Source organism: Salmo salar, chromosome ssa07 (genome assembly GCF_905237065.1).
Source record: "Salmo salar chromosome ssa07, Ssal_v3.1, whole genome shotgun sequence".
Classification (NCBI taxonomy): Eukaryota; Metazoa; Chordata; class Actinopteri; order Salmoniformes; family Salmonidae; genus Salmo; species Salmo salar.
This window is the reverse complement of record NC_059448.1, coordinates 50,010,169-50,031,429: the sequence shown is the minus strand read 5'-3', so window position 1 is coordinate 50,031,429 and position 21,261 is coordinate 50,010,169. Positions and strand designations below refer to the sequence as shown.

The 21,261-nt window shown below is 42.8% G+C and overlaps 3 protein-coding genes across 12 annotated transcripts in view; 1 reads left to right on the top strand and 2 right to left on the bottom strand.

The window, feature by feature from the left end:
* The window catches only part of LOC106609561 (protein kinase C and casein kinase substrate in neurons protein 2), a 39,913-nt gene extending 29,791 nt beyond the window's left edge, over positions 1-10,122 (bottom strand). For 3 of the 6 annotated variants that reach the window (XM_045722199.1, XM_045722198.1, XM_045722200.1), the window contains exon 1: positions 9,807-9,955. The gene's annotated coding sequence lies outside the window, so the exon portion shown is untranslated. Of the gene's footprint in view, positions 1-9,806 lie in introns of all 6 variants that reach the window. The other 3 variants (XR_006770671.1, XM_045722196.1, XM_045722197.1) reach the window with 2 other exon arrangements.
* Positions 10,123-10,201: 79 nt separating this feature from the next.
* On the bottom strand, positions 10,202-18,357 carry LOC100380708 (polyglutamylase complex subunit TTLL1). Of its 4 annotated transcripts, XM_045722203.1 has the most exons (11): positions 18,165-18,357; positions 17,978-18,057; positions 17,527-17,662; positions 16,872-17,080; positions 16,432-16,612; positions 15,994-16,131; positions 15,572-15,680; positions 15,266-15,409; positions 15,018-15,104; positions 13,561-13,724; positions 10,202-12,008 (listed from the first exon to the last, which is right to left on the bottom strand). In XM_045722203.1, the coding sequence occupies exons 3-11, from the start codon at positions 17,637-17,639 to the stop codon at positions 11,876-11,878; spliced, it is 1,278 nt and encodes a 425-aa protein (XP_045578159.1). In that variant the 5' UTR covers positions 17,640-17,662; positions 17,978-18,057; positions 18,165-18,357; the 3' UTR covers positions 10,202-11,875. The 4 variants fall into 4 exon arrangements, 3 of the variants coding, with proteins under 3 accessions (XP_045578159.1, XP_045578158.1, XP_045578157.1); XM_045722202.1 differs by having other exon boundaries at positions 17,527-17,660; positions 17,978-18,357; XR_006770672.1 differs by lacking the exons at positions 17,978-18,057; positions 18,165-18,357 and having other exon boundaries at positions 13,351-13,724; positions 17,527-17,943.
* A 77-nt stretch (positions 18,358-18,434) lies between these two features.
* bik (BCL2 interacting killer) lies at positions 18,435-21,260 on the top strand. Of its 2 annotated transcripts, XM_014208490.2 has the most exons (7): positions 18,435-18,511; positions 18,605-18,633; positions 19,293-19,327; positions 19,796-19,898; positions 20,251-20,409; positions 20,545-20,659; positions 20,790-21,260. In XM_014208490.2, the coding sequence occupies exons 4-7, from the start codon at positions 19,804-19,806 to the stop codon at positions 20,895-20,897; spliced, it is 477 nt and encodes a 158-aa protein (XP_014063965.1). In that variant the 5' UTR covers positions 18,435-18,511; positions 18,605-18,633; positions 19,293-19,327; positions 19,796-19,803; the 3' UTR covers positions 20,898-21,260. The 2 variants fall into 2 exon arrangements, with proteins under 2 accessions (XP_014063965.1, XP_045578160.1); XM_045722204.1 differs by lacking the exons at positions 18,435-18,511; positions 18,605-18,633; positions 19,293-19,327 and adding an exon at positions 19,489-19,609.
* The last annotated feature ends 1 nt before the right edge of the window (position 21,261 follows it).

Genomic DNA, 21,261 nt, shown 5'->3' with positions numbered 1-21,261 from the left:
AAGTAGTCAATCTCTTTCAACAATAAACTAGGAAATATCATCATGCATGTTGTTGATATTTGTTCTGTTTTTAGTTAAGGCCACGGCGTGCTGCTCTGTTTTGAGCCAGCTGCAGCTTTGCTAGGTCTTTTCTTTGCTGTAACCTGACCATATCACCAGACAGTAATCAAGATGGACAAGACCAGAGCCTAAACAAAAATATAAAACGCTACATGTAAAGTGTTGATCCCATGTTTCACGAGCTGAAATAAAAGATCCCAGAAATGTTCCATATGCACAAAAAGCTTATTTCTCAAAAATGTTGGTAACGTGACGATATCCTGAGGCCCATTGTCGTGACATTCATCCGCCGTCATCACCTCATGTTTCAGCATGATAATGCATGGGCCCATGTCGCAAGGATCTGTACACAATCCTGGAAGCTGAAAATGTCCCAGTTCTTCCATAGCCTGCATACTCACCAGACATACTCACCCACTGAGCATGGTTGAGATGCTGGGTGGTCACACCAGATACTAAATACTAAAAATCTTTGAAATTGTTGCATGTTGCGTTTACGGGGAGCGTCGCTGCACAGGTATTTTCAGGTCTCTCCAGAGATGTTCGATCGGGTTCAAGTCGGAGTTGTGGCTGGGCCACTCAAGGACATTCAGAGACTTGTCCCAAAGCAACTCCTGCATTGTCTTGGCTTTGTGCTGAGGGTCATTGTCCTGTAGGAAGGTGAACCTTTGGCCTAGTCTGGAGCAGGTTTTCATCAAGGATCTTTCTGTACTTTGCTCCATTCATCTTTCCCTCGATCCTGACAAGTCTCCCAGTCCCTACCGCTGAAAAACATCTCCACAGCATGATGCTGCCATCACCATGCTTCACCGTAGGGATGGTATTGGCCAGGTGTTAAGCCTTGTCTGGTTTCCTCCAGACGTGACGCTTGGCATTCAGGCCAAAAAGTTCCATCTTGGTTTCATCAGACCAAAGAATCTTGTTTGTCATGGTCTGAGAGTTCTAAGGACTCAAGACCTGATTGGTTGCGTGCTGCAGAGATGGTTGTCCTTCTGGAAGGTTCTCCCATCTCCACAGAGGAACTCCGAAGCTCTGTCTGAGTGACCATCGGGTTCTTGGTCACCTCCCTGACCAAGACCCTTCTCCCCCGATTGCTCAGATTTGCCAGGTTCAGGACCTTATATAGACAGGTGTGTGCCTTTCCAAGTCATGTCCAATCAATTGAATTTACCACAGGTGGATTCCAATCAAGTTGTAGAAACATCTCAAGGATGATCAATGGAAGCAGGATGCACCTGAGCTCAATTCCGAGTCTCATAGCAAAGGGTCTGAATACTTATGTAAATAAGGTGTTCTTTTATTTTGAATAATTTTGCACAAATAAAAAAATCAATCCTGTATTCGCTTTGTCATTATGGGGTATTGTTTAAAAAGAATTTAATCAATTTTAAAAGTCTAACGTAAAAAAAAAAATGTGTAAAAGGGTCTGAATACTTTCCAAATGCACTGTAGTAAGAAGTGAGGCAATAGTATTATTTTTTTGTCTCTTGCTGCCTTGACAATATTACTTATGATAATGTAATCACTTACGTTGTTCTTGTCTATAACTGTTCTTTCTGTACTCGGTCATGCATATTTTATGTGGACTCCAGGAATAGTAGCTGCTGCATGTGCAACAGCTAATGGGGATCCTAATAATGTACAAGTTTTCACTCCCCGTTACATTTACGGACCGAAAGATTGAAAAACAATGAATTGGTTCAAGTGTGGGCTAGAGGACATCTTCGCTTTTAAACTTTATTAAGAGCTCTGATTTTATTGTGAGGAACTGCAGTTTGAGCAGCCATTTTTTCTGTTTTGTCCTCTTATGAATGACCCCTTACACTCAAGGAAATTGGCCTACAAGGATTAGGCCAAATTGAAATGTTTTTAACAGAAGAAATAGAAAAGCTATTGCATGACCATGGAAGCAATTCATTCATTTGAATCCCTCAGGGGGAGAGAGCACACTTCAGGGAGGAGGAGAAATGGAATTAGGCCCCTAGTGTTGTTCCTGGCAGACTGTGCAGTCTGAAGTCCACTCAGCTTCTCTAGGCAACTAGGCATACACACACCGGCCACAAAATACAAAAACAGAGGGAGGGGAAAAACAGAAAAAGGAACAGAAAGAAGAAGCTATCTAGTTCACCTTTCAAACTAAGACATTTCCCACCAACTTTTTGCCGACTTTTCTTTATATATGAAAGGCATTGCCGGTGACAAAGCCTCTATTTTTATTTCTGCTAACTGACCTAGTCATGATTAAGGTGAAGGTCTGCCTACGGCTTAGTATGAAATGTAGCCGTAATGCTGAGGCAGCATTGGCACGCACTACGCTCCTAAGCTCTTGATGGTTGCTAGGCAGCGCCCGTTACTGCTATCCTCCTGCCAGTTCTAAACTTTGAGGCATGTCACTTCACCCATCTCTTCGCATAGCCCACCGCATGCACTGTTTTCTTAACCACAACCGGATGGATCCAGAAAGAATTACTGTGGGAATAAATATTACTGAATGACGAACATTTTGGAATAAAATAGGCTAGTGCAATTGAAGGCATCAAATTGTTGCTTAATGATACTCCCAAAGCCATCCAATTGTTACAATACATTTGAAGCAATAGCCTGCCCGTGTCTGTTCAACTATTTCAGTACCGTTTCACCCTGCTTTGAGACAAGCGTGAGGACTTGTATTGATAAAATCCACCAATGTCTGATTTTCTTTTCACTGAATCTCCGTTTGGATATTAGTTAGGCAACAATTAGGCTGGTGAAATGCTAAGTTGAGGTGAGTGCTGCTCGTGATCATCTTGTCTAGTTGGTTCATTTATTTATTTGCCACCATGTCATGTAGTTTAACAAGCGGATTGTTTTGCTCTTCATTCTTAGTTGCTTAGTAACCTAGGCCAACTCCAGACCTAAAGCCTGTCTTTATCAATCAATGTGATTTTGTATCACTGAATCTCCCTCTGTATGCTATATATGGTTTATTCTCTGGCTGGGAAAATAATTGGAGTTGGTATTGCTCATCTATCACTCATCAGAAACATTTAGCATGCAATAATGTATACTAAATCCAGTGTAGGCTTTGTAATGGTGTACACTAAATCCAGTGTAGGCTTTGTAATGGTGTACACTAAATCCAGTGTAGGCTTTGTAATGGTGTACACTAAATCCAGTGTAATCCAGTGTAGGCTTTGTAATGGTGTATACTAAATCCAGTGTAGGCTTTGTAATGGTGTACACTAAATCCAGTGTAGGCTTTGTAATGGTGTACACTAAATCCAGTGTAATCCAGTGTAGGCTTTGTAATGGTGTACACTAAATCCAGTGTAATCCAGTGTAGGCTTTGTAATGGTGTACACTAAATCCAGTGTAATCCAGTGTAGGCTTTGTAATGGTGTACACTAAATCCAGGGTAGGCTTTGTAATGGTGTATACTAAATCCAGTGTAGGCTTTGTAATGGTGTACACTAAATCCAGTGTAATCCAGTGTAGGCTTTGTAATGGTGTATACTAAATCCAGTGTAGGCTTTGTAATGGTGTATACTAAATCCAGTGTAATCCAGTGTAGGCTTTGTAATGGTGTACACTAAATCCAGTGTAATCCAGTGTAGGCTTTGTAATGGTGTACACTAAATCCAGTGTAGGCTTTGTAATGGTGTATATTCAATGGATTTATTCAAATAGTCCATGTCTACTGCCACTCCTAAACTTGCCGGCATGTGCACAGGAGATATAAAAGGTTTATCCCGGCAAGAATGTATCAGGCTCTAAAAAACGTATGTCTATTTTTTATATTTTTTATAGGCAACATACCATAAAGTCTGTCTGTAACGGGTATAGGATGTGCGTGTCCTCCTAAGAATAGAATTAGGAGTGGTGAGGCCACAGATAAGACGTCGCGCCAAACGGCCAACTGTTCAACTTTCAATTCTTGATGAAGGAAATAGGGAACTAGGCTTACATGTGATCAAACAGTCATTTCATTTTCAGATATTACTCCGATTATAGTCCAGGTGTACCAAGCATGGTGGAATTCTGCAAATGCCAGCAGCAGAGACATCAAGTTCCAACATTGTCCAATAGCCTCTGATAAACTGAACAAATCTAGGTCTGCGTAGAGCATAGACATACACTGCATACTGTCTACAGTGGGCAATGCATTAGGCTACGTGGGGTATAGGCAGCAATGCATTAGGCTACGTGGGGTATAGGCAGCAATGCATTAGGCTACGTGGGGTATAGGCAGCAATGCATTAGGCTACGTGGGGTATAGGCAGCAATGCATTAGGCTACGTGGGGTATAGGCAGCAATGCATTAGGCTACGTGGGGTATAGGCAGCAATGCATTAGGCTACGTGGGGTATAGGCAGCAATGCATTAGGCTACGTGGGGTATAGGCAGCAATGCATTAGGCTACGTGGGGTATAGGCAGCAATGCATTAGGCTACTTGTGGTATAGGCAGCAATGCATTAGGCTACGTGGGGTATAGGCAGCAATGCATTAGGCTACGTGGGGTATAGGCAGCAATGCATTAGGCTACGTGGGGTATAGGCAGCAATGCATTAGGCTACGTGGGGTATAGGCAGCAATGCATTAGGCTACGTGGGGTATAGGCAGCAATGCATTAGGCTACGTGGGGTATAGGCAGCAATGCATTAGGCTACGTGGGGTATAGGCAGCAATGCATTAGGCTACTTGTGGTATAGGCAGCAATGCATTAGGCTACGTGGGGTATAGGCAGCAATGCATTAGGCTACGTGGGGTATAGGCAGCAATGCATTAGGCTACGTGGGGTATAGGCAGCAATGCATTAGGCTACGTGGGGTATAGGCAGCAATGCATTAGGCTACGTGGGGTATAGGCAGCAATGCATTAGGCTACTTGGGGTATAGGCAGCAATGCATTAGGCTACGTGGGGTATAGGCAGCAATGCATTAGGCTACGTGGGGTATAGGCAGCAATGCATTAGGCTACGTGGGGTATAGGCATAGTATGCTGTGTGTGTCTCCTGGCGTGTTGAGAAAACACAGACTCCCACTGGCTCCAGAACTGGACCGGCTGGGGTTATATGAACCAACATCAAGGGACACAGGGCCCCCTCAGATTGGACAGCTGTCAGCTGCACATAGAAATACAGGTTCCCAGAGTCAGTGAGACAGAGATGGGTCACCCAGGGAGTAATTGAATGCACATGACCAGTGAACAGCAGCTCTGAGGAGCCTGAGACTGGAGCGGCCTGAGTCATGACACACTACAGCCCTGCTGCACCCAGAACAGACACATGACATGAGACTCCACTGACCTTTACCACAGAGATAGAGAGAGACAGAGAGAGACAGAGAGAGACAGAGAGAGACAGAGAGAGACAGAGGTAATTGAGAGAGAGAATGTGGGAAATAGAGTGAAACTGAATGAGAATAAAAGAGAAAGAGAAGTGGAAAAAATAACAAAAGAGAACAAGAGAATAAGATGAGCGAGAGAGTTAGTAACAAGGTGATGTGGGAGATGACTGGTGGGAGATGACTGGTGGGAGATGACTGGTGGGAGATGACTGGTGGGAGATGACTGGTGGGAGATGACTGGTGGGAGATGACTGGTGGGAGATGACTGGTGGGAGATGACTGGTGGGAGATGACTGGTGGGCTCTTCTAAATAGAGAGGATCCTCAGTGTTGGCTAAATGACATGGGTGGACGGCTAAACATAGCCTACCGTCTATGAGTGGGCTTCAATTCTTTTCTATTCTATTCCTGAAGTTGACTACTCTCCACAGATAGCAGTTTGCGGTAGACAGACAGTGCTGGAATGCTCTTAGGCAACTCTGGGCATTGTACTACTGGTCTGAACTCAGCCACACAATCCTGGCAAACAGACCCTGTCCATTCCACTATTCATAGCTTCAGGTCTGTACGCTTTAGCAGCATGTCTGTCCTCGAGCAAGGTGTGTGTGTGTGTGAGATTGTGTGAGTTCTCAAACGCAGCCCCAGACAAATCTCACAATCATGCCCTTATAAAGAAGCACCTCTCACACAAAGAGTGGTGTGTATTTAGAGACGGGAGTGTGTGTGTTCACCACTCTGTTCTCTGCTCCTGTCCCTGAGTTCACACACATACACACCAGACAGCAACACAATGCAGGGCATCGCATTAGATAAGAATTTGACATAATCACAAATCTCCCCTGCCCATTCTGCCATTAAAAACTCGGATTTCTGATCAGTCACCCTAGTTTGTGCTAACCTAATCCATTATAAGATGAAAAACAAACACTGATCTAGGGTCAGGACAATACCAGTATCGAGATACTCAGTACTATTGTGTCAAGGAAACAAAACAAGGCAGATTTTACTTTAGGAAAACATCCCTGATGTTGGAAACAAACATCATTATGTTGTCATCCAGAGTCACATTTATTTTCCAAGTTATAGAACACTATGTTACATACATCAAGATAACGGACCAAAGACTTTGTTTCTATGGAAAACATGTCACGATACTGATATGGTCACAGCCCTACACTGATCCAGGGTAGTCAACCTCAACACACAATGGCAACAAGTTACCTTGGAGGGGTGTTGTGTCTGATTAGTCTCCCTGTTACAAAAGGAGACACTTCCTTGTTGTCTGCCAGTGACTCCCGGATTATGTGAGCAGGGGAGGCCCCAATCACAGATGTTAACACACTGTTTGGCCTGACCAGGAAAAAAGCACTTCCTCTCTTTTGGGTGTGAAGTTAAAAGAGAAGAAAGAAGAACACAGACGCCAGAGCGGGGTCCAGGTCCGAGTAGGAGTGCTGCTGATCTAGGATCAAGTCCCCCTGTCCATGTATGATTTATTAAGAATTCAACTGATCCTTAAATCAGCGCTCCCCAATCAACTCAGTGGCCATGTGGTAAGAGTGTTCGCCTTGAGATTGGAAGGTTGGTAGTTTGATCAAGTTATACCAAAGACTGTAACATGGGAGCCAATGCGTCTACGCTTCCTGTCCAGGGGGTGTACCAAGACCCGTGCAAGGCTACCTATGCAAATCAGCACTCCTACTATGAGACCCTTGATACATATGACCCCAGAACAAGCCTCAGGGCTGTAGTAGAAGATATCACAAATGTGGAATGGAGTCAAGACCAGCCATACATTGTACAAGTAGGCCTACATGTATACACTAAACCCCAAATGAACCCTGATTAGAAGCCCCAGGCTGTGTCCCAATTCTCCACCCTTCTCCCAAAGTGAGCACTTGAACACTCTTCATGGATTAAACAGTGGAAACGCCCTCTAGCCAATGATTTGACCCTTCCAATGCTTTTAAATCCATGACGGGAAGTGTGCTAGTAGTAAGTGCACACTTCTGGAAAAGGGTGGAGAATTGGGACACAACACTGTTGCTGCCTCTGAGCATTGCATGATCAGTTCTTGAGGAGTATTCAGATGTAGGGCTTTAGTGGATCATTGTGACAATTCAGTATTATCATTTGCTATCTTCCAGGAGCTGATAACATGGCTGCCATGGAATTATCTGTCATTTTGCTGAAATGGAAATGGCCAAACTTGTCATCTCTATGGTTCTACTCTCTGGCCTTAGTATAGACACAGGCCTGCATAGGGTGAATGTTAGCTCTGTTTCTTCAGAGCCTTATCATGGCAACGGAATGTAAAGACCAGGGTACAATTTTGCTACTAGGCCATCAACCTATTAGCAAATGTCCTTCTACTGTAGTCCTGAGGTAGTTCTTTCATAAGAAAAATATATCCGTTTCCATTTCCTTCTTTTGTTTCCTAAAATAATCATGTGTTGATGTATTTTGCAATGATGGCTGCCATCCCTACCATCTTATGTTAGTTCAGAGCGGGACACCATATTTATAAATCCCTATGGGGGTGTTCTGGAATAGATTGGGTAAACTTCTGACTTGCACACAATCGACTTTAGAGGAGTGAAGTGTTTCCATAGCAACCATAGTTTGTAAACATGGATTGTTTTTTCACTGTGTCAGTCAGTCAACCTTGTCCTCCTTGGTGATGAAGCTGTGCATTGCTGCTGTTGATCTCACAATGACCGAATGGGGCTTATAGTGGACCCTCTCTGTACGGCAAACCCCATCCCCAGTGGGGATCAGTGGATCAGAGTCAAGAACTCAATGTTGAGAGGCTCAAAACTGTGCTCAATGAATGCGTGTAGCCTAGATTGTCTCTACTTTGATAACAAAGTCACTGACACCACCAGCAGTCAACTCTACCCAAAAACCTTGGACCAAGGGGCAGGCTTAAACAATGGCATTTGTTCCACTCTTACAGGCATTTTCCATGTTAAAGTGCCAACTGAGGGAGAGACATAATGGGGGGAAATACTGGATTAAGTGACATCACAGATGCAAGCAGCTTTCTAGTCACTTTCCTGTGGAAGCCCATGTGCTGTGCTGGCATGATGTTAAGGTCCGGTCACCATAGAAACAAAATTAGTCCAATGCCACTCCAACTTCCAGGTGACTAACGATAATGATGGCCCTCCCTGTAGCTCAGTTGGTAGAGCATGGTGTTTGCAACGCCAGGGTTGTGGGTTCATTTCCCACGGGGGGCCAGCACAGAAAAAAAAAAAAAAAAAATGTATGAAATGTATGCATTCACTACTGTAAATCGCTCTGGATAAGAGCGTCTGCTAAATGACTAAAATGTAAAAATGTAAAATGGTACTTTAAAAATCCTATAGTTTGACAACCCTGTTTTTAAGCTTTCAAATGATATCAAAACGGGTCAGATATGCAAAATGGGTCCAGTCAACTTTGAGAATCTCCATCTCCTGAATGTTTTGGCATTCAGGTTCAAAAAGTAACTTCTATTCCACTTCTCTCAAGGGAAGGTTTTGGGTCATCAGTATTTGGCCAACTGATAAAGTCAAACTCCTACTTCTAAAATGCATCTTGTTAAAATCAGATTTTAAACCTAAATCACACATTTTGACAGTGCCACTTGGCCATTTAGTGTGAACCAATGATTTATATTAGGTGCGAACCAAGGCTTTGTTAAAATAAAATAAAAAGTGATTGAATTCATAAGTCAGTTTTAAAGTGAAAACTAACTAGCTTTTTAGCTAGAAACGTTTACCCTGTGACAGATGATCGCTAGACACAGAACATTTGTGGAGATTAGTTGACTCTGAATTTAGACTGCATGAGATTATAGTGGGGTTATCTTTACTTCGGAAACCTGCCCCGCCCTTCTTTCATCGGTCACCGACGCAAGGGCTGTAGTCAGACAGATCTAGAGCTAACTAAAAATATACCTTAACAAATACTCCCGATCCAAGATGTTAGTTCCATAGTTAGGGAGCTAGCTCGTAAGTAAGCAATTAGCTATTATGCTAGTAATAGTTTACTAGGACTAGGTAGCGCGCTATCTTAAACATTGTTAGTCTACTAAATCATTAGCTGACGTTAACGTTAGTTAGCTAACTAACTAACTAGGTAGGTAGCCGTCTACCAGGACCAATAACAAGTAACGTTAACTAGTTAGATCTAACGTTGGCTAACTAGCTACCGACCGTACTGCTATGTCAACCATAGTTCGTTAGCTAGCTAACGTTAATTTAGCTGTTTCATACGCGACCTTCCAGCTGGTTGGATAGTAGTGACTAACGTTAGCTATATAGCTTGCTTCTGGTAATGTTACATAGAAAAACTTTCGTACAGTTGCTGTAAAGCTTAAAAGCCAAAGTTCCAAATGAACAAAATAGGTATTAGACATAGCTGGACATGCTATCACTTTACCTTGAAGAGTTCCGCTCCTCTTGATAGACGCGAATCAATGAATAAATTAGCTGTATTTAGCTGGCTAAACTTTTAGCAGTTTTTTTTCTTACCAGCAACAGGAGTCGCAGCATCAACGCACCCACCATCTCTTCCGGTATGCAAAACAGAAAACCTTCAAAATAATAGTTCTTATTTCAAGAAATTTCAAGAACTGCAAACAAAATGAATATATGGCCACTGATATTATTTAGCAAAACGGCAGCCCTGCCACTTGTTTTGGTATACAGCTGAGGGATGGGGAAATGTAACCCCTCTCAAATTCAGAGAGTGCTCTGACACAGTCCGTGTTAGGTGTGGGAATCTGTCTAATGCACACAGGTGACCCCTAAAAATAGAGATTTACACAAATCCCCCATTGTTTAATTGGATTTATTACATGCAGACATTTGAGGCACCAGGAATTATTAATACATTTAAAAACCAAAAACATTGCATGTTATAATTCCTATATTCAGTTCATGTATATAAAAAATATATAATTGCAACTACCTGTATGCAACAAAGAATGAGGGTAAAAGGATGACATGAAATGCATAACCAAATACTGTCAAAAGTACATCAAAATACATTATTTCAATGTAACAGTGTATATTTCATTGTGTACTAAAACCATCTGTAAGACAAAGACAGCAGAACCATATTAGTATAAATAAAACATGGTACAGTCTTCTATACAAAAAAGTCCACATCATTAAAGGCAAAACCTAATGATGACTGTTAAAGTGATAATTCACCCAAATTACATATTGGTTTCCTTTTGGTGAACTATCCCTTTAACAACTCTGGGGACCACAGTGAGGTGGGATGTATGGTACTGTATATAAGAAATTAATAAAGATACTCTATGGATTATTACATAATCTTCACTTTCACACAACCAGAATGGTTCAGTCTGTTGTAGCTCAGTAGCCACTTCAGCTTTAGTCTCTTGTATGCCAACCGCTCGAGGTGACCACACACTGTGACCAGAATGGGATTATCTTAAACACACAGGCAGACCAAGGGTGTGCTGGTCAGTGTCTCAAATGGCACCCTATTCCCTATATAGTGCACTACTTTTAACCAGGGCCCATAGGTAATAGGATGCCCTTGGGGATGCAACCCTGGTTTAGAGGTCACCCCTCCAAGGTCACACCACAGGAAAATATTTGTTGGCATGGCAATGTCATCCACAACACAAAATTAAAGGTACTTCAATGTTTGAAGAGCTGACCTCATCACTTTATATCGAGATATTTAACTGTGAAAGCATGTCTTTATCCCAAAGTTGAACTTATGAGTAACAACTCAAAAGTAAAGTTGTATAACCAAACATTGAACAAGTCTCTCAGTTTTATAAAAGTAATTCCAATACATTGACTGTCCTATGCATACTGTAGCCTTATACACTTTATAGCCTACTCCAGTGGCTTGAAAAGCAAACGCTTCAAAGCTCACTTTCCAGTCTTACTTTCGTTTGTTGTTAGCATTGTCCATTACACTATGTTTTATACAGTCAACAAATAGCAAATGCTTTTCGGGTCATGCATTTCAGAATAAAGAGGTGAAACCTGTCGGTTTTCAGACATGAACAGAATAATTACACACGTCAATGTGTCTTAACCTAGCAAATATTCTGCTTGAAAACATAAAAAACATTCAAGTAAAACAATTCCACAACAATATATGTAAACATTATTCATACAGGTGCATTGATTGAAATCCTCTAACAGTCATCTGAGAACAACCCCTTCCCATTGCTATATAAAAGGCTGATAAATGCTATTATCTCATGTATTATACAGAGTTTCTGCTAAATGTGAGTGTGTGTGACCCTTTCTTTTCTGACACACACGTGTCCTTGCTTGTGATGCATGGCAGGGTGCTCAGAGCTTACTGGGTCCTCTCCCTCCCTCCCTGTCATCCTTCCATCCCTCTGTCTGGGTCGTCCCTTGCCCCCAACCCCCTTTCCACCATGACACAGGAAGAGCAACGAGAGGTCAGTGAGAGGTCAGTGAAGGGACAGTGAGGCGTTGGACATTACCACCTCACTTCCAGGTGGCGGCAGCTGGGCGAGGCCCGGTGCCCCCCTTCGCCGTTCCCTTAGACCCCAGCGACTGGCCTGAGCGACTCCGTAGGTCGCGTTCTGCATTCTCGCTCAGCGCCTGCTCCTCGTCGTACCTGAGGAAGGGAGAGATAGAGGGAGGGAGGCAGGGAGAGAGAAAGGCAGGGACGGAGGGGAAGACAGAGAGAGGCAGGGAGGGAGAGAGTGGTGAGTGAGAGAGAGATGGAGGCAGGAAGGGAGGGGGAGAGAGAGACAGAGGATAGAGAGAGGGAGTACACTCTTAGAAAAAAGGCTTCCAAAAGTGTTCTTCGAATCAAAAACCCTTTTTGGTTCCAGGTAGAACTCTTTTGTGTTCCAAGGGTTCTTCAAAGGGTTCTCCTATGTGGATAGCCGAAGAACAGTTTAAGGTCCTAGATATCACCTTTTTTTCTAAGAGTGTATGTGTAAGACAGAGTACTGGTAAGAGCTACAGTGGGGTACGAAATTATTGACACCTTCGATAAAGATGAGGAAAAATAGAGCTCTTTGGCCACGCATACCAGTGATGGGTTTGGCGTCGAAATGAGAATGCATGAGCAGAAAAGAACCCAGTACCTACTGTAAAGTTTGGTGGTGTATCTTATGGGGCTATTTTGCTTCCACTGGTCGTGGGGTCCTTGTTAAAGTCAACAGCATCATGAACTTTACCCAGTATCAGGATATTATTGACAAAAACCTGGTTGCCTCTGCCAGGAGGCTGAAACTTGGCTGCAAGTGGATCTTCGAGCAAGACAATAACCCCAAGCACACATCAAAATCCACAAAGAAATGGTTAATTGGCCCCAAAATCAAAAGTAGAAACCTATTGAAAAGCTGTGGTTTGAATTGAAGAGGGCAGTCTATAAGCGCAGACAAAGCATATCAAGGATCTGGAAGGATTCTGTCAGTGGAGGCTGCTGAGGGGAGGACGGCTCATAATAACACCTGGAACAGAATAAATGGAAACCATGTGTTTGATGGATTTGATACCACTTCACTCATTCTGCTCCAGCCATTACCAAGAGCCAGTTCTCCCCAATTATAGTGCCACCAACCTCCTGTGGATTCTGTATCTAGGAATGGTCTAAGATCCCTCCCAAAGTGTTCTCCAATTCATAAAATAAGTAAGGATGCTAGTTACAGGAAGTATAAAGACAATATAGTGATAACATCACAACAAAAATGTAACTCTGAGGTAAAAGGCTGTGTGTTGTCATTCAGATCGGTCAGATAGCTAGCAACATTGACTAGAAGCTGCTATGCAGTGAATCGTAGATGGCTTGTTTCAGTTCATCTGATCCTAAATCAGTTCACGGTTAGAGGTATTTTCTCTAACCGTTAATCCTGGCTTGATGGACCAATAGTTCCAAAACGGCAAACCCTGCCCATCTGGCACTCCAGTATTAGAATTGTTTTTAACAAATAGTGTTGTTTTTTTACCCTGGGCCACATTCCGTAGTCAAACGTTGTCAAATGTTGCAGATAGAAATGCCATGATTAGATCCGACTTGATTCCTTATTCTACATGTCAGAGAAGCATAGGATATTTCTATCTAAATATTCCAAAACGCTGCGTCCTGCTGAACAAGCCCCAGGCCTGTTTTCTCCCTCGAGCGCTGGCTGTGATAGGAGGAGGGGGCTGTCACTCACAGGACTTGGTAGTTGCCCAGGGCCTCTCGGGGTGGGCTGCGGTTCCAGCGGCAGTCGGGAATGTCCCCGTTGGGTGTGACGATGTTGAGCGTGTCATTGATCAGATTGTACTTCAGAATCCGGTCGTTGGCTGTGCTGGAGGTGAGCGACGGAGAAGCGTTGACCTGAGGACAGACGCGGAATAGACACACACACACACACACACACACACACACACACACACACACACACACACACACACACACACACACACACACACACACACACACACACACACACACACACACACACACACACACACACACACACACACACACACACACACACAGCAGAGAGCACAGGTCAGGATAAGCATTAGTCATTATGTAAACACGGGCCAGCATGGAAAGTTCTGTCCTGAGTATGAGTAGAGTCCAAAGTACTGGAGACAAGTAACAGGCAGGAATGACCTCACTATTTCACTGTTTTCATTTCCTATCGGTCGCCATAGGAACTGGGAGCTGCTTATCAGGCAGGAAATGTACCACACGGACAATGTATTAGCAGCAGCGGTGGGTGTGGGTTGTAAATATACTGGCACACACACACACCCACATGGACAACAAAGAGAGAGAAAAAGAGAGATCAATCCCAGAAAGACACACACACACACACACACACACACACACACACACACACACACACACACACACACACACACACAAAGCTTGGTTGGAATCGCTCCCTTGTTTCCCAGCCCTTGCAGACTGAGAGACTGCTGCAGGTTGGTTCCCCAGCTGTTCTTCTACAATACACATTAATGAGGGCTTGGCATTGGCATGCAGGCTATTCTGCCCCGGGTGGCTGTATCAGAGGATCTCACAGTGGATCAGCACTCCTACACACAGGGACGCTTGGTGAATACGGGACCAGGGAAACTTAAACGATCTACCAAAATATATTCTGGTTTTATTCCTGTCAAAAGTGTAATTCCTCTAGTACCTTCCGAGAATGTTTGACTTCGTGTACTCAGCCAGACATTCACAGCGAGAAACCAAAAGAAAGTAAACGACTCAGTATGCAAACAATGGCAGATGGAGAAGGTTGAAGGAGTTTACAAAGTCATAACAACAGACAATTGTTTCGTTGTGCCATTCCTAAATCCTAAAAACATACTTCAGACACAAACACCTCAGACACAAACACACACACATATATACAAACACCCACACACAGAGAGAGAGAAAAGTCAACCCTAAGGACATTAAACTTGCTAGACAGAGAAAGGAACGCAGCACTGGTTTCACTTCACAAACAATGCAGAACAAAGAAAACATTTTGACACGAGCTCATCTTAGTAGGAACTAGAATTATTGAGTAAAACTATAGCATGTTCACAATAAGAGAGACTTTTTTACTTCACGTTATTTTTTGCCTATGTCATGTAATTACAGTGTGTGTGTGGGTGGGCGCCTCACCTCAATAAGCCATGGCTTCAGCTTGTCATCGATGATGATGTCATATCCATAACACTCAAAGCAATGTTTATCGTTGTTCATGACGGGCTGTGAAGAGAGAGAGAGGGAGAGGGAGTGTTTAGAGGGGAAAAGGAAGTGAGTGTGTTGAGTGTGTGGGACAGGAGTGAAAAAGGGAAGAGCAGCAGCAACACAGCGGGGATAAAATGGGGAACACGTTTTTATTTCAGTATGTGTGTGTGACCACTCACAGCGACAGCCTTTAGGGACTGCACCATAATCCAGTGGATCTGGTCAAACAGTCGGCTGGTCACCTCCTTCCCCCTGGTGCTCTCCAGGTACAGACGCAGGTTACTGACCGTCCACTTCCCACCGTGGACATGGTTATAGTCATCCTGCAACGTGTATAGATGTATTGTACAAACGTAGAAATATATACACATAGAAACTCATCTTTATGTAGGAGCCATTTCTGACTGTTTTAGGCCCATTTAGTGTGTTGTGTATTTGTTATCTGTCTTGACAACACACACACACACACACACACACACACTTACCCCATGTCTCTGAATGGCCACATTGGTCAGGTGCACAAACATGTTGTCCAGTTCACTAGTGCTGGGGGTGTACTTCACTGTGCAAAACCGGCAGAAACCCAGTTTATACCTGGAAGCAACACAAAGGTCCAAATGGACCAAATTGTCAAATACTGATCTGATCAAATGCTGAAGTTATCATTTATCCTAGTGGCAATATCCTTTAGAAATGTTTTACAGAATTATGAAAACGTATATGCATACTGCACTGTTTATAATGATGTATTTGCATTACATGTAAAAGACTGTCCATGTTTCTGTTAGTATAGGGACAATTAAGTTATTATAAATCTATTACCTATCACCTATCCAGTCATTTCAGAGTGGTAGGACTTGAGGGAAATGAAACCGGGCTGTAGGCTTTAGGTTAATCATAAACCTACATGTAACACTTGAGAGGTCGATAGGTGGTAACCAACACATAGAGACGCAGGTCAAACTTCTTGCCTCCGATCAGCAGTGGGTTGTCGATGTACAGAGAGATGACATAGGCCTCCTTGCCACTTGAGGCTGCTACAAACCTAGCAAAAACAAAGGAAACAGAGCATCAGTCATTTATCTATGGACAACTCATCTACGGACAACGGTGTTGAGAACAGCAGATTCAAGAGTAGTGGGGTAATACTACCTGTATGACATAAGACTGTGAACAATGCAAATGCAAGCAAACACTCACCTTTGGCAGCCACACACAGGACACGCTTATCTGTAGTTAGTAGAGGTGTGTGTGCGTGTGTGTGTGTGTGTGTGTGTGTGTGTGTGTGTGTGTGTGTGTGTGTGTGTGTGTGTGTGTGTGTGTGTGTGTGTGTGTCAGCACTCACGTGGAGGTACGGCTGTCTCGGGACCACTTCTTGATCTGGGAAAGTTTGTTGATGAGGAAGATGCCTTTTCCCTGAGCCTTCCCACACGGCTTCATTATCCACGTGCTGGAGGGACTCTTACGGAACTCCTCCACAAACAGATTATAATCTGCCGGAAGCATGAACGTCACCGGCACAAAGTCTGGGACACAACCAGAGAGAGAGAGGGAGTATAAAAACGCAGAGAAATATGAAAGGACAGTATTGATGACATTTGTTTAACTGCACAAAATAATGAGTGAGTTTAGCTGTTATTGCCCAAGACCCCGAAAAAGGGCCACTTCTAGTCAGAGCCCCTTGTAGCAGGTGCAACTGAAATTGAAATGTACCTTACAGCCACATTTATTTACATATACTGTAAGTAAGCAGTGTGCGTGAACGGGAAAGATCATAACTGCCACCTAAATAAAGGTATTTCCCGTTTTCGTCTTTCTCGGCCAGCGGGCTTCCCTCCTTCTCCATATCTTTGCGGTAGCGTTTGATGTTCTTGATCATCAGGTCCTTCCTGGTCAGCTCGTAGTGGTTGGGGAAGTGGTTGACCATCTGCTCGTCCGAGAGACGGTAACCCGTGTCCACACTGAACACGTTCCGGATGGTCTGGACGCTCATCCTATTGGGAGGCATAGACTGATTATAAGCAGGGTTTCCCCAAGGCTGATGGAGATTTGCGGGGGGTAGTCAGTCAGGGATGGGATTTTTGTGATTAATCAGGAATTTCAGTTTTTCTGAATGACATTATCTGTCATTTACAGTTACACATCCTTGCAATTTGTCTAATTTACATCTGAAGCAATATCTTCATATTTTTTTTACTGTTTTTTTATGTAGTCTTTGGCAGTGTTCAGTAGGCACAAATAGAAGAAAACGTTTAAAAAAGAAGATGAGTGTTTTTATTGGACAAGACCAAGTAGTAACACCTGTTTCAAAGCATTCTTCTCTCCCGTTTTGTGCCCACTGAACACGACCCTGATCTCTGTATGTGCTACACTGGCATTCATAAGCACCCACTGTGTATTGGCACTCAGAGAAAGCTCCATGGCTCCAATGACAGCCTACCAGTAGAAGTTCCAGTCCTCGCTCTCTGTGACCTGAGTCCATCCTCTCTTCTCAAAGTTGTTGATGAGTACGGATTTCTCAATGTCGGTCACCCATTTCACCTTATTAGCCATGGTTCCTCCTAGAGTCTCTCTCTCTCTCACACACACAAAGACACACACACACACACACACACACACACACACCAATGCAAGCACAAACACACACGCACAGATGAGCTTAGCACGTGTAATAAACATAGGTTTAACTAACGTTAATAGTCTATTGTTTTGCCCATGATGAGCCACTGCAGTTAGCTATCTCGCAAAAACACTGAATTCATGTGCTATACTCACAACTATCTTTAGGTAGCATTTTGGTGTACTGTAAAGCATTGGACACAATCGTGTTATATCAGCTAGCTAAGTATCTATGTATCCTTCCACACAAAATAACAGTTTTAGCTAGCTACCTGGAAATTGATCTTATAATCTTCTTGTCAAACAACCGGTCATCAGCCCCAGCAAGCTGGATCCACCCTGCCTGAGACACCTGCAAAGGATAATGATTTTCATCCAATCGTGATGTCTGGTTCAATCGCCTTCAAGGGGAATTTAATGCAAATTATAAAGGAGAAATACTCAATTTATTGACTTCACCCATGTAATCTGCTAAAATGGTGGATGCTCGTTATCTCTTATCTTGATTTATCGATCCATCCCAGTCAGCTGGAAGATGAATACCGTGCTCTTCCGGGTGAATAACCTAGCAACCGACGACGCGTCGAACTGTCAAATATTCCCCACTCGTTCCACCACAGGGTGGCGCTAAATGCACATGGTCCAGTTTTTAGCATGCAGGGACATTTTGCGCCTCATGTTGCCCTCTAGTGGTTGTTGAGAGAAACACTCCTCAAGGATCTTCCTGGTGTAACTGCCATAGGCGTGGCTGTTGAAATGATAATTGTGGCAGTTACCTGAAAACAACAAGATTAAAGGACGCTGCTGTAAGTAGGAACATTTTAAACAACTGTGAAATGTTCAAAACATTTTTATATTTAAGATATTGTTCTATAATGCCCATATTATTTGCTTTACAGGGCGGCGTCTACTTTAATCTACAAAATAGGTAAGTTTTACATTTTTGTTATTCTACAATGCACCTGTTCCTTTGTTGTCAGACAAGGAACATTGTGTAGACAGATATTGACTGCAGTACTGCTCTTCTATAGATGTGAAAGTCGATGACAAAATATGAATAATGATAGGATCATTATCATTGTTTAAATATTTTACATTGAAATAGGGCAAATTATACTGTCTTTCCTGCTTGTGTGATCTTCAAATCGACCTTAGGTTTGTTTGGTGAAGAGGATGACATCACCTTGTTTTGACAAACCCTTATCAAACATTACTATCCACAAATAATATTTCCCCCAAATTGTTATGATTTGATCATGCTGAAGAGCTAAGGTATATATGATGTTATTAACAATAATATTATTATTAATTTAATAGTTAAATAATTCATAGTATCTTTATTACCTATATTTTACATTGTATTTATTTTTATTTGCCAATTATTTTAAAGCAAGACTAATGACAAATCCATCCTTTCATTGGATTGGTTTGAGACATCACATTTGTAAAGACATTATGTAATATTACAAAATCAAATGTATATTTTAACATGACAAAATACGGAAGCAATTGTTTTGCGATGGTAGCCATTTGGTTGATTTGAGTAATGGAAATCCACCATTTGCATTGTGACTACCTCTCCAACAGCACGTGAGCAGAAGAACAGAACAGCTTAGGGACAGGTGAGCAGAGCCAGGGTTGCGTTCAACACCAAACTCTCTTGTGTTTCACATCCAGATTCCTAGTAAAAACTGACATGACATGCATTAATGTAGGTCACACACACACACACACACACACACACACACACACACACACACTGTATCTTGAAACCTCACTGAGCCCATCCTGTGCAGTGAATCCTGAAGACGACATCTTTTCAGGATGAGGAAAGTTTGTGTCCACTGACCTGAATAATCTCCCCGGCAACACACTTCTGGTCACATGGCTCAATATTTACACAGGTAGATAATTATGGGCGTTAAATGTATTATGACCATAGTCACACACACAGCTAGGTGCACTGACTCACCTTTTACCACACACACACACACAAAAAAAAACTGTTGTCCTGACATGGCTTCCACATTATTTATGTGCAACACCCTGAAACTCATAACATGCGTGTGGCAAACTCTTTTCTTTATCAGAAAACAAAATGGTGGAGCACAGAAGAGAGCGATGCCGTGCCATTTCCCTCAGGGCTGGACCTAGTGAGGTGGACAACATCACCCTGTCTGATGTGAATCTCAGGTAGAGGCTACGTCACACCAGTCCTGACCTCTTGATCAGTTTACACAGACGATACGAGATAAGAAATTGTTACATTTTACTCAAACTCTGTCAAATCCAAATCAAATCCAATTTTATTGGTCACATACACATATTTAGCTGATGTTATCTCTTATGTCATAAGACATTCAAAGGAGGTATTCAAATCCTAATTTCTTCCTTCATTGAAGTAGTCACCAATTTTACATTATGGGTGAAAGCAAAATGGTTGAAACTGTACACTTTTTTGCTACCCAATCACCGATTACCTCAAGGAATAAAGAACGCATTTCTAATGTTTCGTGAACATAATTTCTGTCCGTCCCTCCTTTAGGATCCATGCCAGGGCTGCCCGGACTACAGGTCGTCAGCTGGCAGAGATTGGTGACAGACTGGAGCGTGAATGGGCAGAGAGACTCCCTAATCAGTGGCCTGTGCCACAAACTCTCCATGTGACAAGGCCTGCCCACGCCCTGACTAGAAGCATCTACAGGTGAGAGGGCTCAAAGACCAGGATGTATTGTGCCAAACAACTAGTAAATCCGTGCTTATTTTGCACATAAATATTTAACACGCAATAAATAAATAAAAATATGGTTAACAAAGATCTCATGTAACTCATTATCAGGGGGATACAAGGACAGCTTTGGGGAGTGAAGAGTTTGCCCGGTGTGGCCAAAGCCTGGTTGGCCTCCGCTGTCCACAGGCAGGCTACACAGAGAGCAGAGGCTTGGGTAACCTGGGTAAGAGCCACTAGCACACTTCCTATACCTACAGTATATACTTCTCATGTGCATTGGGGGTAGGGGCTAAGGGTAGATTTGGGATAAGTCTCTTACTACTACTCGTGTGTTGTCCCTTGCCCCTACACAGGTTTCCAGTATTCAACCTGCTAACTACCCTGGTTGGGCCAAAGCAACACTTGCCACTGTGGCACTGGTGGCCACGGTAACCATTTGCACTGCATTGTGGAAGGAGTAGAAAGGATAACCGCTGCACTGAGGGGGCCTTGGCTGGACTTCTGGCTACAATGTTTTGTGTTGGACAATTTCCTAATTGAGTGAGATTTTTAAACAATTTTTACTATAGACTTTAATTTAAGAAAAAAAGAAAGTGTGTGTTCTTGAATTGATTGTGCTGGATCACGGTTTTTATAGTCTTATCAACTAATGCATGTTTTAAAGACTGTTGCTGGTCTGCAGTCTTTTCTATGAAGATTGGGCCTGTTACTGGTTAGACATTTAATTGCCACAACTATCTTATGTAGCTTATTACACCATTAAATGGACGCTGGAAAATTATTTTTTAATGACTTGAGAAAAAAATTAAACTTGAAAAACCAAAC